The 13585-nt window shown below is 41.2% G+C and overlaps 1 protein-coding gene across 1 annotated transcript in view; it reads right to left on the bottom strand.

Annotated features, from left to right (window-relative positions):
• Positions 1 to 6563: 6563 nt before the first annotated feature.
• Positions 6564 to 13585, bottom strand: part of Gna13 (guanine nucleotide binding protein (G protein), alpha 13) — a 41776-nt gene continuing 34754 nt past the window's right edge. The window contains exon 5 of the mRNA XM_013037904.1: positions 6564 to 10460. Coding sequence (XP_012893358.1) covers positions 9888 to 10460 — 573 coding nt within the window. The 3' untranslated portion in view covers positions 6564 to 9887. The remainder of the gene's footprint in view (positions 10461 to 13585) is intronic.

Raw genomic sequence — 13585 nt, 5'->3', positions numbered from 1 at the left:
TGTGAGACTCTTATCTCCAAACAACCACCAGAAAACTGGAAATGGTGCTGTGGCTCAAGTGGTAGAGCACTAGCCTTGAGCTGAAGAGCTCAGGGACAGCACCCAGGCCCAGAGTTCAAGCTGCATGACTGAAAAAAAAACCTGAACTAAAGAGAAAGTATAAAACATATTAGCCTAATCCAAAACCAAACCAACAGTAAAAACAACAAAAACAAAATTAACCCTAAACCTCTACATCAAGGAACACAAGATCAAACTATTATAAAGCCTATAAAGCAGAAATAAAATCATTTCTATTTTTATTACTAAATAGGCAAAAAATTTACTATAAGATTTTAAACCATTTACCCCACGCTGAGAGTTATTTGTGTGATATCAGTGATTCACGGAACACACGATCAGCTTTGGTACTTTCTGTCTTGCTCTAAGGTGCTATAGAGGAGGTATGTTCCAGCTCTCATGAAGCTGGTTTTAGAAGCTGGCTTCAGTGAAAACACTGGAGGATTGCACAGCCAGAGTTAGTGATTATTTAGAGGAACATGTGAAGCTTAGGACATTCTAGTTTCCCAGGGTTTGAAAGCAAATCAGCCCACATCACCACTGGACTATAAGAGGACAGCTGTCATCTTCAGTTTGGGAAATCCATGATATAACCAAAGGAGGTGCCAGCAAACTATGCAAAGGTTTCATATAATCACCACTGCAACGATGTGTGTGTGTGTGTGTGTGTGTGTGTGTGTGTGTGTGTGACTCACATATAGGGAAAACTGACTAGAAGCAACATTACTTATGCTTGTGGAAGAACAAGAGTAGAGTGACACTTCCTCAGGTTTTAGAAGTCGGTGGGGGAAAGAGCTGTATCAGAAACTGTTAGTCCGTTTTCTGTCATTATAACAGATACCCAAGCTAATCATTTTATAAATAGGAAAGGTTTAGAGATTTCAGTGTATGGACAATCTATGGCCCCAAGCTGGGCCTTAAAGGATGAGTAGGAGTTGCCCTGTGGCAAAGAGGACCAAAGAGAAGAACTCAAGGGAAAAATGAGCCATTGTTTAGTTGAATCTTGCCCCTTTCCCATTTGTTTAGTTAAATGGACACATAAAAATGTATTTATGTAGCACCATGTCATTACTTTGTATATAGTATGGCTATCAACCTACTCAAATATATATAAATATGTATTTATATATATAAATTATATATACGTATTTATTACATATTAATATGTAATATATATATTATATATTTATTTAACTATATATATTACATGAGCTTTGTCTAGCTATCCTACTGAGAAATAACACTAGATGTTTATTTATTTATTTACTTACTTATTTGTAGCCCAAGCTGGCCCTGAACTCAGCTTCCTGCCTCAGCTTCCCAAGGGCTAGGATTACAAGTTCATGTCTCCGCATATGGCAATAACTTCTTTCTAACCATAGCTACTGCTATTGGTTCCTCGACCTCTAACAACCATTGTTCTGCTTCCATTTGGAGGGTGACACCAGGTCTTGGTGTTTTGGATCCTGGGGGTGGGAGGGTATGGGTGTGGGGGGTGGAGTTTGGATGATACTCTGGTCTATCCAGGCTAGAATTGTCTATTACGCCTGAGTTAGACTAACGCCTGTCATTTCCCCATCATTTCCATAAAACCTAGCATCCAGCCCTTCGTCAGGAATGTATCTTCCTTTAGTGTCAATTTTTAGCATCTTCTCTCAAAGTATAACCTGTTAGGAATGCAAGGATTGTTTTAATCTGTCTTTTTTTTTTTTTTTTTTTGGTGCTGGGAAAATAAACCCAGGATCTCTGTTGTACTAGGCAAGTGCTCTATCACTGGACTACACTCCTAGCCCTGTAACTGCTTGAGCCTGGGTACTGTGCTGGGTTGTTGTTGTTGTTTTGTTTTTTCAATACATTCCTCTCCCCTCCCCTCCTCCTCCTCCTCCTCCTCCTCCTCCTCCTTCTCTTTCATAATGCAGTTTTGATTAACTCACTCTGATGTTAAAATATACCAGCTAGTTAAATCCCCCAAAGCTCTTAGGAACCCGTGTGTTTTGTTGTTTTTCATACCAGCTCAGGACCTGGCACTGTCCCTTAGCTTTTTCATTCAAGGCTGGCACTCTAGCACTTGAGCCACAGCTCTACTTCTAGCTTTTTGGTGGTTAATTGGAGTTATGTTCCTCACAGACTTTCCTGTCTAGGCTGGCTTGGATCTGAGATCCCCAGATCGCAGCCTCCTGAGTAGCCAGGATTCCAGGTGTGAGCCATCAGCAGCTGGCTAAGAACCAGTTTTTTGAGTCTGAACTAAGAGGCAAGCATATGGACCCAACCAGACCTCTCCTGGGTCAGTGCTTGCTCTTCCATGTTATCTTGTATGCTTGACTTTGTTCTTCTTCACATGGCACAGACAGAACACTAAGCCTGTCAAAGCCAGTGTGTCGTTACCGAAAAAAAAAAAATCAACTTTGTGCGTGTGTGTGTGTGTGTGTGTGTGTGTGTGTGTGTGTGTGTGTGTGTGTGCTCAGTTTCAAATCTGGGGCCTTTGACACGCTAGAAAAGTGATCTCCCATTGAGCTACACCCCAAACCCCAAGTCACCAGTTATTTTTCAAAGATTTCATTGCTTCTGTTTTCCTGCCACTTGTCTTCATGAAGAAAAGAAACAACACGCTGCTCCACTTGGTCTGACTGCTAATTCTGGACAGAGCTAGCCTCAGTATTCTTGTGGGGAACACACAAGCTTCCCAGCCGCTGTGAATGGCTAGTCTGTATTGAAAGCTTGATGGAGCCTTTGTTGTTTTGGCAGGTTTCAAAGAAAAAGGAACTCATGCAAAATGTAGGTGTACGGAATTTTCACAGTGAACCCTTTCTCCAGCTGTGGATTTTGGGTAACCCATGAATTTCCAAGGAAAAATTGCAGCATGTATTTTAAAAAACTGACTGCCTAGGTCATCATTTTTTTTTTCATGATATACCAAATTTTCTAAGTCACTGAAACAAGCCACTGATGTAACCTGTAACCCTAGGACTTTTTCCAGCTCCACCTTTCTTCCCTGTCAGCAGCCCACACTGTGGGCCACAGGACAGGTTAAGAGCATCCTGTGCCAACATGGTGTCATCTTTGGTGTCATTTAACCACAATTGCTAACACACTTCGCTAAACAATAGTTCTGAACTCTAACTTGTTCCTTTTTACAGTAATAAATATTCCCTTGTTTTAACTATAGTATAAAAGATTAAAAAAGAACCAACTTCTTGCCAGGTTCTGACTTTTACCTGTAATCTTACTTAGGAGACTGATATATGAGGATTTCCATTCAATGCCAGCTTGGGCAGGAAAGTCTGTGAGATTCTCATCTCCAATTAACCACCAAAAAGCTGTGAATGGGCTGTGGCTTAAGTTGTAGAACACCAGCCTTGAGCAAAACAAGCTGAGTGACAGTGCCCAGGCCCTGAGAGTTCAAGCCTCAGGACTAACCTCTCCCTCCCCCCCAAAGAAAAAACACTTCAGTTTTGGGGGAATCCAATGTTCATGTTAACTTAGTTTCAATGTCCAAACATCTTCAATCTCTGGTAGAAAGCTTTTAAAGGTCTATCTAAAACCAGCTGGGCTTCAATCTCTGGTAGAAAGCTTTTAAAGGTATATCTAAAACCAGCTGGGTGCCAGTGGCTCACACCTGTAATCCTAGCTACTCAGGAGGCTGAGATCTAAGGATCGAGGTTCACCCAAGCCTGGGCAGGAAAGTCTGTGAGACTTCTATCTCCAATAAACCACCAGAAAACCAGAAGTGGTGCTGTGGCTCAAGTGGTAGAGTGATCATGCTCACCTTGAGCTGAAGAGCTGAGGGACAGAGCCCAGGTCCAGAGTTCAAGTCCCATGTTGGACAAAAAAGGCGTATCTAAAACCCATCTAGTTTTAGGTCTTCAGATATGAAACCTAAATCTTCTGTGGCATCTCTGGTTAAATTTCATATGAAAGAAAGATCCTAAAACAGTAATTTTTATTTGCTAGAGGCTGGGGCCAACTGTTGCCACTGAATACTGGTTTAGAACTGCTTTGAAACTCCAGTCATGAAGGGGAACCCATGTTTTCTTTTGGGGAAGGAACAGACAAATGAAATTTTAATAAATCCAGACATATACATGTGCTTGCAATTCCAGCACTCAGGAGGCTGAAGGCCATTAGTCACACAGCAAGACCTTGTCTCAAAGAAAAGAGGTATATACCCTACCAAGTTATTTGACAGCTTCTGATTTAGCTGAAGTTGTCAAAAGGAAGGACACTAGCCCTACTAAGTGTACTTGATACAATGTGCCAACAATGTTCTTTGGAGGCTCTAAACCAACCCACAACTGCTGTCTTGACATGAGAAAAATACTAGAACGATCTCAAGATAGAAATACTCTGCATACCCCCCCCCACCCAATCAATATTGCTCCAAAATGCAGAGATTGGCAAAATCAGGCCAAGTCTGCAGCAGCCAGGAGGACCTGAAGGACATCCAGCTAAATGGTGAGTTCTAGAACAGCAAAAGGCACCAGGGAAAGCCTAAATCCAAATAAAAATGAGGCTTAACTTCAGTGTTCATTCATTGACGATGACAAAAGGGACCAAAACAACTATTAACTAGGGAGACTACTACTAGGCTGTAGAATCCAGGGAATCTTCTTACAACTTTTGTGCAAATCTCATTTTAATAAGGTTTACTGAAACAAAGAGAAGTGGTGTGTTGGGCAGTTTAAAAAATATGACCAGTAAAAATGACACAAAAGCAGACTTGCCACTACTGGATGAGCTAGAAGCCCAGACACACCTGTAGACAGCTGCAGCAGAGAGGAGCCCTGCCGGTCACATTACCTGCTGAGAGTTCCCTGGGAAGAAGTCCCCCCACCCCACGCACCCCCTTCTTTGTAAGGAAAAACTCAGGCTCTCTACTAAAGCAAAGCCTCCTTGCTGGAGGTTGTCCCAGTGGACTCATGTGCCTGAGGCTATAGGTGAACCTGACACTTCAAATGTAAAACTCATCAACTCTGCCAGACTCAAGTGTAAATAACATCATAGTATTGAATCATTTATAAATGTTTATTAAATGTCAGTAATTTTCACAAAGCAAATATTAAGAGCAAGAGACATTTTTTTGGCAAAATATGTACAAAAGTAAAAGCCTTAGTGAATAGCAACTCATTTTATAAATCAAACCATTCTTTCTACTCCTACGCCTCCTTTAGAAATAATTTATTGCCAAACCTGAACTAAAGCACTGACCAAAAAAAAAAAAAAATTTACAACAGTATCAGATAATGTGCTTAGTTCCTAGAGGTTATAAAAGAATATATGTAAAAAATCCTAAACCACAAATACTTTTACATGGAGCTAATACAAATCATGTTTTGTTAGGTACAGTATGTATGAGGTTGTTACAAAATATACTTTTGATAAGGCTTCTTGTGGCAGATGAGCTCTCACCCAGGAGAGTGAGGAATAGAGAAAAGCCATTTAGAACATTTTGCGATTCTGCTTTCAAGTAGGAGGCAAAGAAAGGGGAAATGGCATAGGCTGTTGCGCAAGTACACTTGTAGCAACCCCTTCTCCCTCCCTCCCCTTTATTCCTGGTACCATCTAACAGGCATGATTGAGGACACATTTGTCACTTTCTAGAACAAGCTTTGTACATACAAACAAATCACATTCCAAGTAGTTTATTACAGTCTGGACACTCGCCGATTCCAGATTTCAACCCATCTGTAAATTTGCATCACTGTTAACAGCACATCTGTATAAGACACAAAGATCGCCAACCAAATGAGAAAATGCTGCCGTATTATTACTATTAACAAGAACAAAACAATTTTCCAGCCAGGTGTGGTGGTGGATGCCTATAATCTCGGCACTCAGGAGACTGAGGCTGGAGGATTGTGAATTCAAGGCCACATAGTTACATAGCAAGACACTGTGTCAAACAAAACAATAACCACAACAATGATCTGGCATTTGAAACCAGTTAGTCTGAAATGCCACAAGGTGAATGTATTAATGTTAAGTGCTGACTCTACAGTTGTGTATAGGTGTTAAGAATGTTAGCGGTACAAACACTGTACTTCAAAGGTGCTAATAATCACCTGCTGCCTGAGGCTAATAACTACTTAACAGTACTTGAGAGAGCCAACAATAATTGGTTTAAAATGTTCAGGTTTAGACTCATACTGCACTCTGGTTTACATTTATTAAGCCCTAACTTCGTACCATAAAATGGGCATGGACTGCAACATTGGCTTGATTTGGAACACACCACTTGTAATCTCTGCCCTCCTCCTGTCTACTCAACTGAAAGGTCAATCTGTGTCCAAGCCCTAAAAAATAGAAAATCAGTACTTTTAGTTAAGCAGCACAATACCAAAGACGCATCGTCTGTGACCCATGAAGTCAAACAAGGTGCTGGAAGAGTGGAAGAGACACAGTGACCAGGGCTACTAGTCAGATTTTCACTGTCAGTGAAAAATACCAGTGCAAAGCTTTTGTTCTTTATCCCTCAAATAAAACTAAAAGAAACAAAAAGGTAAGAGTGGCTTTCTCTAGATTTATTAGGGAGCTTGTTACAAAGGTTGAACTGGTTTTACAAGCATGATTTCATGGATCCAAACAAATGAAGGGTTAATACTGATAGCTGGCCTTCTCATTACATCCTGTCCAATGGCTTGTGTGGGGTTTGTCTACATGTAGCATTGGATAATGAAAGCACCGATTTAAGGGTTTCTCAAATAGTGATTTCAGGTTCAGGATATAACAGCCTAAATCAGTAACTTCATTCTTCATATAAACAAGGCATCACCAGATAGTTATACTAATGCTGAAAAACACATTTTAAGAAAAACGTAAGACAGAAGTATCTGGATATGCACTTGAATTGAAGATGTAACTATTGGGCATGCAATTTGTTGCTGAATCAAAACCAGTACTTCTGATCACTGTGGTATTAAGGTAGGCTTTCTTCCTCCTGCTTTGAACTAACCATGGTCACAAACTGAACAAGGATCTCCCTCAACAGTCCCAGGCGAGATGAATTGGGAGGCCATTCTCAATGTAAAGTACCCATCAGTAGTGGGTGGAAGACAGAAAACAGAAGTGGTCTTCTTTATTCCACGCTGTTGTCTTTGGCTGTGGAAGCACTTGGGTTAGCAAGCGCCCGTTATAGATAGTAAAAGTGAAATGAGGATTTCAATCGCACATTTGGCAGAAAGCAAAAATTCAGGCTATTCAGATAATATTTATGTGAAAGAAATATGTCTTGAATTATTTAGATCTTTGGAGAACACTGACAAAACCTTTTCCCTATAAAAAAATTAAGGTCTAAATTTGTGTTGTTCTTTGATTTATAAGGCAACTCTGTATACTGTGAACTCCTTGAAGGTCAATGAAGAGACTTGGTGTGGCATCTCCTCAGATAAGTAAATGAGAAGGCATTCAGATTTAAGAACAGAAAGTGATATAGATCAGGCACATTGTATTCCAAATCATAACCAAAGATTTGGAAAATTGAACACAGCAAAGAATTTCAAATCTGACTTCACTTACCTTTTTAGAGGTTTGGGAGAAGTTAGCTTAGGATTATTATAAGCACCTTTTCCACTGGGTTCATGACATTTCACCTCCCTCTTCACATAGTGGTATTTCAATTCAAAAGGACCTAGTTTTTATCACATAGCTATCAGACACCACTTGAATAGTTCACATTGCAGCCTAGAGAAATGTGCAGCTTAAAGCCTTTCTGTTGAGCCTCACAGTTATACTAGATGTCCACACAAGTTTGCTTAAGTAGCACAGAAGCAATTTACTGCCTCCAAATACATTCTGGGTCTTATTTTAAAAGCACACTGATTCTGAGCCACTACACATGCATCAGAAGAAAACCGCAGATGCCAACACGCTACCTTGTCTAGTTGGTGTTTTAACATTGCTTGGTGATAGTAAAACAGAGAAATGTGGGGTACTATTTATAGTTCTTACCAAACCACCTCAATAAGACCAAGAGTCCACTCTTCAGCCTTCATTGGTATTCAATGTCTTGGCCATCCAATAAAATTGTTTGCTGAATTTATGTGGAACAAACCAAATGTTACTGTTGCACATATCCAGAAATTCATTAGATCTAGAGCTATGCTATCCTGAAGATTCAAACAATGCATTCTTTTGGCAAGAAGCACTAGATGTAGAAGGACTGAGACATGCAGGAGTTATACTAGGAAGACCTGCATAGGTTGAGGGGCTCAGTGTCTGAAGCTCATGTATTACCAAGGCATGAAAACATGAGTTCACACAGATGCAGCGATAGTAACACCTTGGTGCAAGAAGAGTCAGCACGTGAAGAATGAATCCCTGCTCATGCACTGACAGGCCCAGCTCCTATATCTCACCGCTAGACAAAACAACAGCCGCTGATTTGGAAAGGCTGGGTGATCCACAATGTTGACCAATCTTTGAAGGGCCAATAGAATACCTGAGAACACAGTCAGCTGTACAGTAAAGTGACAGATATCACAGTCTTCATCACAATTATCAAGAAAAGCAAGAGTGGCACATTTTGCAAATGGTTCCTAACTTTGTACACATATATCTCCAATGCTAACACTACACTGAACCTACAAGACAGCAGTTTTTAATACTGCGAACTGTATCTGAAATCACAAAGTGATGGGCTTAGTTTAATCTGGTATGGGTGGGGGGAGGGGTCAAATGTGTGAACAAAAACAACAACAACAAAAAGACTACTTATCCTTAGAAGCATTCTCCAAACAGATAAAATGTACTCAACATAGCTGGCATCTCACACACAGTAACTGTGCAAACATGTACCCACTGTACATCTTTAGAGACACACCAAGAATGAATAAGAATCTCAAACAATGCCTTCTTGAGTCATCTGCCAGGAAAATACTGCCCTTGGCCAGCTCCACATAAACAAAGAATCCGTTCAGTGCCACAGTGTGGAGGTACTGGGCGGGGACAGGAGAGTGGAGGAAGGCGGGGATGCAGGAGTGGTTTCCTCCAGCCAGCTGCAAGTCCCCTGACACAGGACTGGAGAAGCCACGTGGCATTCGGGACAGGGATGTCTACTTCTGCTACCAAGGTGCTTGCGTGTTTTAGGTCATGCAATGGGCCCAAATGTTTTGCTTATGGCACATTAAATTACATGATAAATAAACATGAAAAAGGCAAGTTACATTTTACCCATTACTTTTGATCAAAATATATAACATTTGCTTGTCTTTTTTGCTCCTTGGTACCATTTGTGAACTCACTCGCTTCAGACCAGAAATCCTTATGTAAACTTTAAAACACTAAGAACACTACCTCCAGGAACCAAAGCAACTTACAAAACAGCTGTTGTGTGTATAAGCAATTATAAACACACCTGTGTAATCTAGACTAGCATTTCTTAGATCAAACCTTTTCCAATAGCCCTTTTGTAACATGGTCATTCTAAAGCTAGGCATCCTGTGTTCCTCTCTCTGTAAGGCAGATAAAGACCTTTTACTGAACATTCCTAGCCTCATTCCTACACTGTCTCTACTTGGCACTACAGGATTCAATTTGAAAAACAAAAGAAACACACCTAGTCTGAGGTTGGCCAGGAAATTACAACAGGACTTGAGTGGAAGCTTGATGAAACTGGCTAAAACCTGAACTCCAGCAAACACAACAATGCGTTCATTACTCAGCAGCTTTCAGCCACAAACCAAAGGCAGCAGAAGGACTAGGATTTCCAAGAAGTTAAACACAGAATCAAGATTGTTTTCTAATTCCTGTTGTAAACTGCTATTAAAAAAAAACGACACAAACGGAAAACCATCAAACACAAAAAGGTACTATAACAGCAAGTCTCATGTATGTCACTGGAGCATAAGCTGCTTGAGGTTGTCGTGAAGGATTGTATCCTTCACGTCACGGAAAACCAGGCGGATGTTTTCTGTGTTGATAGCAGTGGTGAAGTGGTGGTACAAGGGCTTCTGCTGCTGGTCCCGGCGTTTGCTCCGGAAACACTCCACCAGGAATTTTTGGACGTCTGGTAAGCAGTGTGGATCCCCTTCAAATTCCAGGAAATAGTCTTTGATGCTCACAATTTGCACTTTCTCCTCAAGCAAGTCTGTCTTGTTTAAGAAGAGTATTATAGAGACATTGCTGAAGACCCGATTATTGACGATGGTTTCAAAAATGTTCAGAGACTCTGTAAGGCGATTGGTCAGTCGATCCTCCATGAGCACCTGATCAAATTCACTTGAGGAAACAAGAAAGAGTATGGATGTCACACTGTCGAAGCATTCAAACCAACGTTTCCGTTCTGACCGCTGACCACCCACATCAACCATTTTGAAAGGGACGTTTTTAATTTCAAAGTCATATTCGTGGATGCCTTTGGTGGGTCTTCTTGCAAGCAAAATGTCTTGCTGTGATGGAATGTAATCCTGGAAAAGAAAAGTTTCAAATGTAGTCATCCAGAAGGAATTACTAGAATTCTTAGTGGGCTGCTAACCAGCTTAATAAATGGCTATGCAAACAAAGTTTCTGGTTTCTTTTCCTTTCTCATGAGACACAGGGTCTCAGTCTGTATCCCAGGCTGGACTAGAACTCTTGATTCTCCTGCCTCAACCTCCTGAGTGCTAGAATTATAGGTGTGCCTTGCAAATCTGGAAGCTTTTAGTTTTTGGCAATCCATAAGTATTCACTGAATAACTTTAAGACTAGTGGATTTTCCATGTTTTCTTCTAGCTTTTGTTCCCAGACCCACCTATTTTTAGTAGCTGCACTAAGTTTTGAGCCTGCTTTTCCATATTTTTGGTCAACATTTTGTTCCTGACTGCTCCACTTGCGATTCTGTCACATCTCATGTGCATTAATCAGCTATGATTGCATTAACACTCCCCTTCTGGCATTCATTTAGGTTGTTTCTAAATTGGCAATTAAAACTCTTACATATGTAATTCTTTTTTTCCCATTTGGACCATTTTCTGAGATGAAAATAACCAGAAGTAAGATTGTAAGTCAACAGTAGAAATGTTCAATGATCCTGGACACTGAAAATCCCCTGCTTTCCAGGTGTGGTACCCGGTTATAATGTAGTTCATGTGACATACTTCAGCTCTGAGCTTTTTCAAAGATTTCAAATTCCGTAACTTAACAAGTTTTGTATTATTGTGTTTAGTATGAACAAACAATCCAGTTAGGAAGCTAGCATGAGCACAGAATGGAATCAGAGGCTAAGTGTCTGGCAGAACAGAGTATGTAGATTAGGAGTGTGAACCTGAAGACAGCTGGCCACACACTAGCAGTATGATCTTGAGCCATCATTTAACCTCTGGGTCTTAATCCTCTCCTGCAGAAGAGAGCTAATATTTGGGTTTGGTTTGTGACAGCTGCTACCACCACTGATGAACAGGGATCAAAGGAGGCTGGAACCCATGGGTATACCTCCCACAGATACACCTCCACTGTAGTCTCTTCAGTTTGAGATGCTCGCCTGTCACTGCACTTCAAATTCTATTAACAAACACACATAATAAGAGACTGCTTGTATTTTCCAGAGCAAGTCCTCTAAGTTGTACTACAATATTTTCCTTTCTACTTCTTTCCCCGTTAAGTCCATCCATCATTGTTTTCTCTTCCCTACCATCCACTTAGTAAATCCTAATATCCCTTCTTTGAATCTGTTATGCTCCCGGCTCTCTTTCCATGTACCTTTTTTCTTTCCTTTTAATAAATCATCTCAGCCATGGACTGTCATCTCTTTAAGCTTCTTTGCCTGGAAAGTTTCACATCTCTTGGATCCACCTCTTGACCACTTATTGGAAGCCTTTCTCAGACTAACCTTTCTGCAGCATGACTGAGTGCTCAGAAAGGGGTCTCCCTTTAACCTGGCTTTCTATGATGGGGGGAGGGGCTGTTCTGCCCTGCTCAAGCTACCCATAGTGTCTAGCACCAAGTCCCACATAAAGCCTCACTCAGCACCACTGTGTGCTCATATCCGCATAACTGAGCAAGTGCAATGCAGTGGATGAAGACTCAAGCCACTGCCTTTTAGAAATCTATTTTAATATGCTAGAGCCGAGGCCACTTATCCTTCCACAGACAGGTGTGCCTCTTAAAACTAGACACCAGTTGTCTCCCACCTGGGTGGGCCATATCTCATTATGTAAATAAATCCAACCAACCCTTCAGGCAGTTCAGGCTCATTTACTCTTACACACTAGCTCTAACTTTTCCAGCCAAGATCTCTCTCTCCTGCCTGCAAACTTTACTTGCAAAACTTTACTTATCTTCATGATTGGTATCATTTAATTGTCTTCTACTTGTTTTATGTGGGTTAGTTTTGTCTCTCTGGCTAGACTGAGATCCTTAAATATAGGGATCAAAGAACAAAACAGCTAGCATAGTACTTGCTACACTACTGCCCCTTCTGAGGCTATTTCGTGCACTGTCCTACAATGTTATGAGCTGGTCCTCCTACTATGCCCACGTTCTGGATGGAGCAACTGGGTTTAGAGATGCCTGAGGCCACACAGAACCTATCTCTCCTGGACCTGGGATGCGAATCCAGGCTGTCTGCTTGCTATGTCCTTGACCTCTGTGTGCTATTTCCCAGAATGCTCTAGGCTTGGCATACAGCAGTGTTCTGACAACTCTGGGACTTGTGTAAGAGATAGGACATCAAATGCAATCCTATGACTTGTCTGATATGCTCAGAATTAGTGACAAAATGCAGCACACCTAGATTCATCCTCTTCTTTACACTGATCACATAGCTCTTTTTATTCTAGATGTGGTTTCTGGAATGTTCTCAACATAAGGCTGCACCAGAGACTCAACTCCTTCACCATGAGATCCTAGCCTTTATGGAGAGAGATAAATACAAGACAAATGTAAGGTAATTATCAATGGTATGCATGCAATGAAGGAAAGAAATGAGGGTTGATCCCAGAAGCAAGAGTTGTTTAAATGATGTGCTCAACCAAGACTTATTTTAAAGGTAAACTGAGAACAGCAGGTCAAGGCAGCATTGTTTAGAAAACAGGAAGGAAATCTTAAAAATATTAGGTGGGGCACAGGACTCATGCCTCTAGCTACTCAAAAGCAGGAGATTGGGGGGGGGGGAATTATGGCTCATGGCCACCCTGGACAAAAATTAATGAGACCTCATCTCAACAATAAAAAATTGGCTGTGTGGGCTGGGAAGGTGGTTCAGTGGTAGAGCACCTGCCTTGCATGCATGAGGCCCTGGGTTCTATTCCTCAGCACCACATAAGCAAAAAAAAAGAAAGAAAGAAAAAAGCCGGAAGTGGCACTGTGGCTCAAGTGGTAGAGCAATAGCCTTGAGCTGAAGAGCTGAGGGACAGCGCCCAGACCCTGAGTTCAGGCCCGACAACCGGACCCTCCCCCCCAAAAAAAATTGGCTGTGGCGGTATGTAAATGTCATTTAGGAAACATAAATAGAAGGACCACAGTCAGGGAAAAAGTATGGGACTCTATTTGGAAAGTAACTAAAGGCTGGGAATGTGGCTACTGGTAGACTGCTCTCCTAGCACACATGAAGCCC

Source organism: Dipodomys ordii, unplaced genomic scaffold, assembly GCF_000151885.1.
Source record: "Dipodomys ordii isolate 6190 unplaced genomic scaffold, Dord_2.0 Scaffold7, whole genome shotgun sequence".
In the NCBI taxonomy this organism is placed as follows: Eukaryota; Metazoa; Chordata; class Mammalia; order Rodentia; family Heteromyidae; genus Dipodomys; species Dipodomys ordii.
Note: the sequence above shows the minus strand (reverse complement) of the source record. Positions and strands in the feature narration are given on the sequence as shown.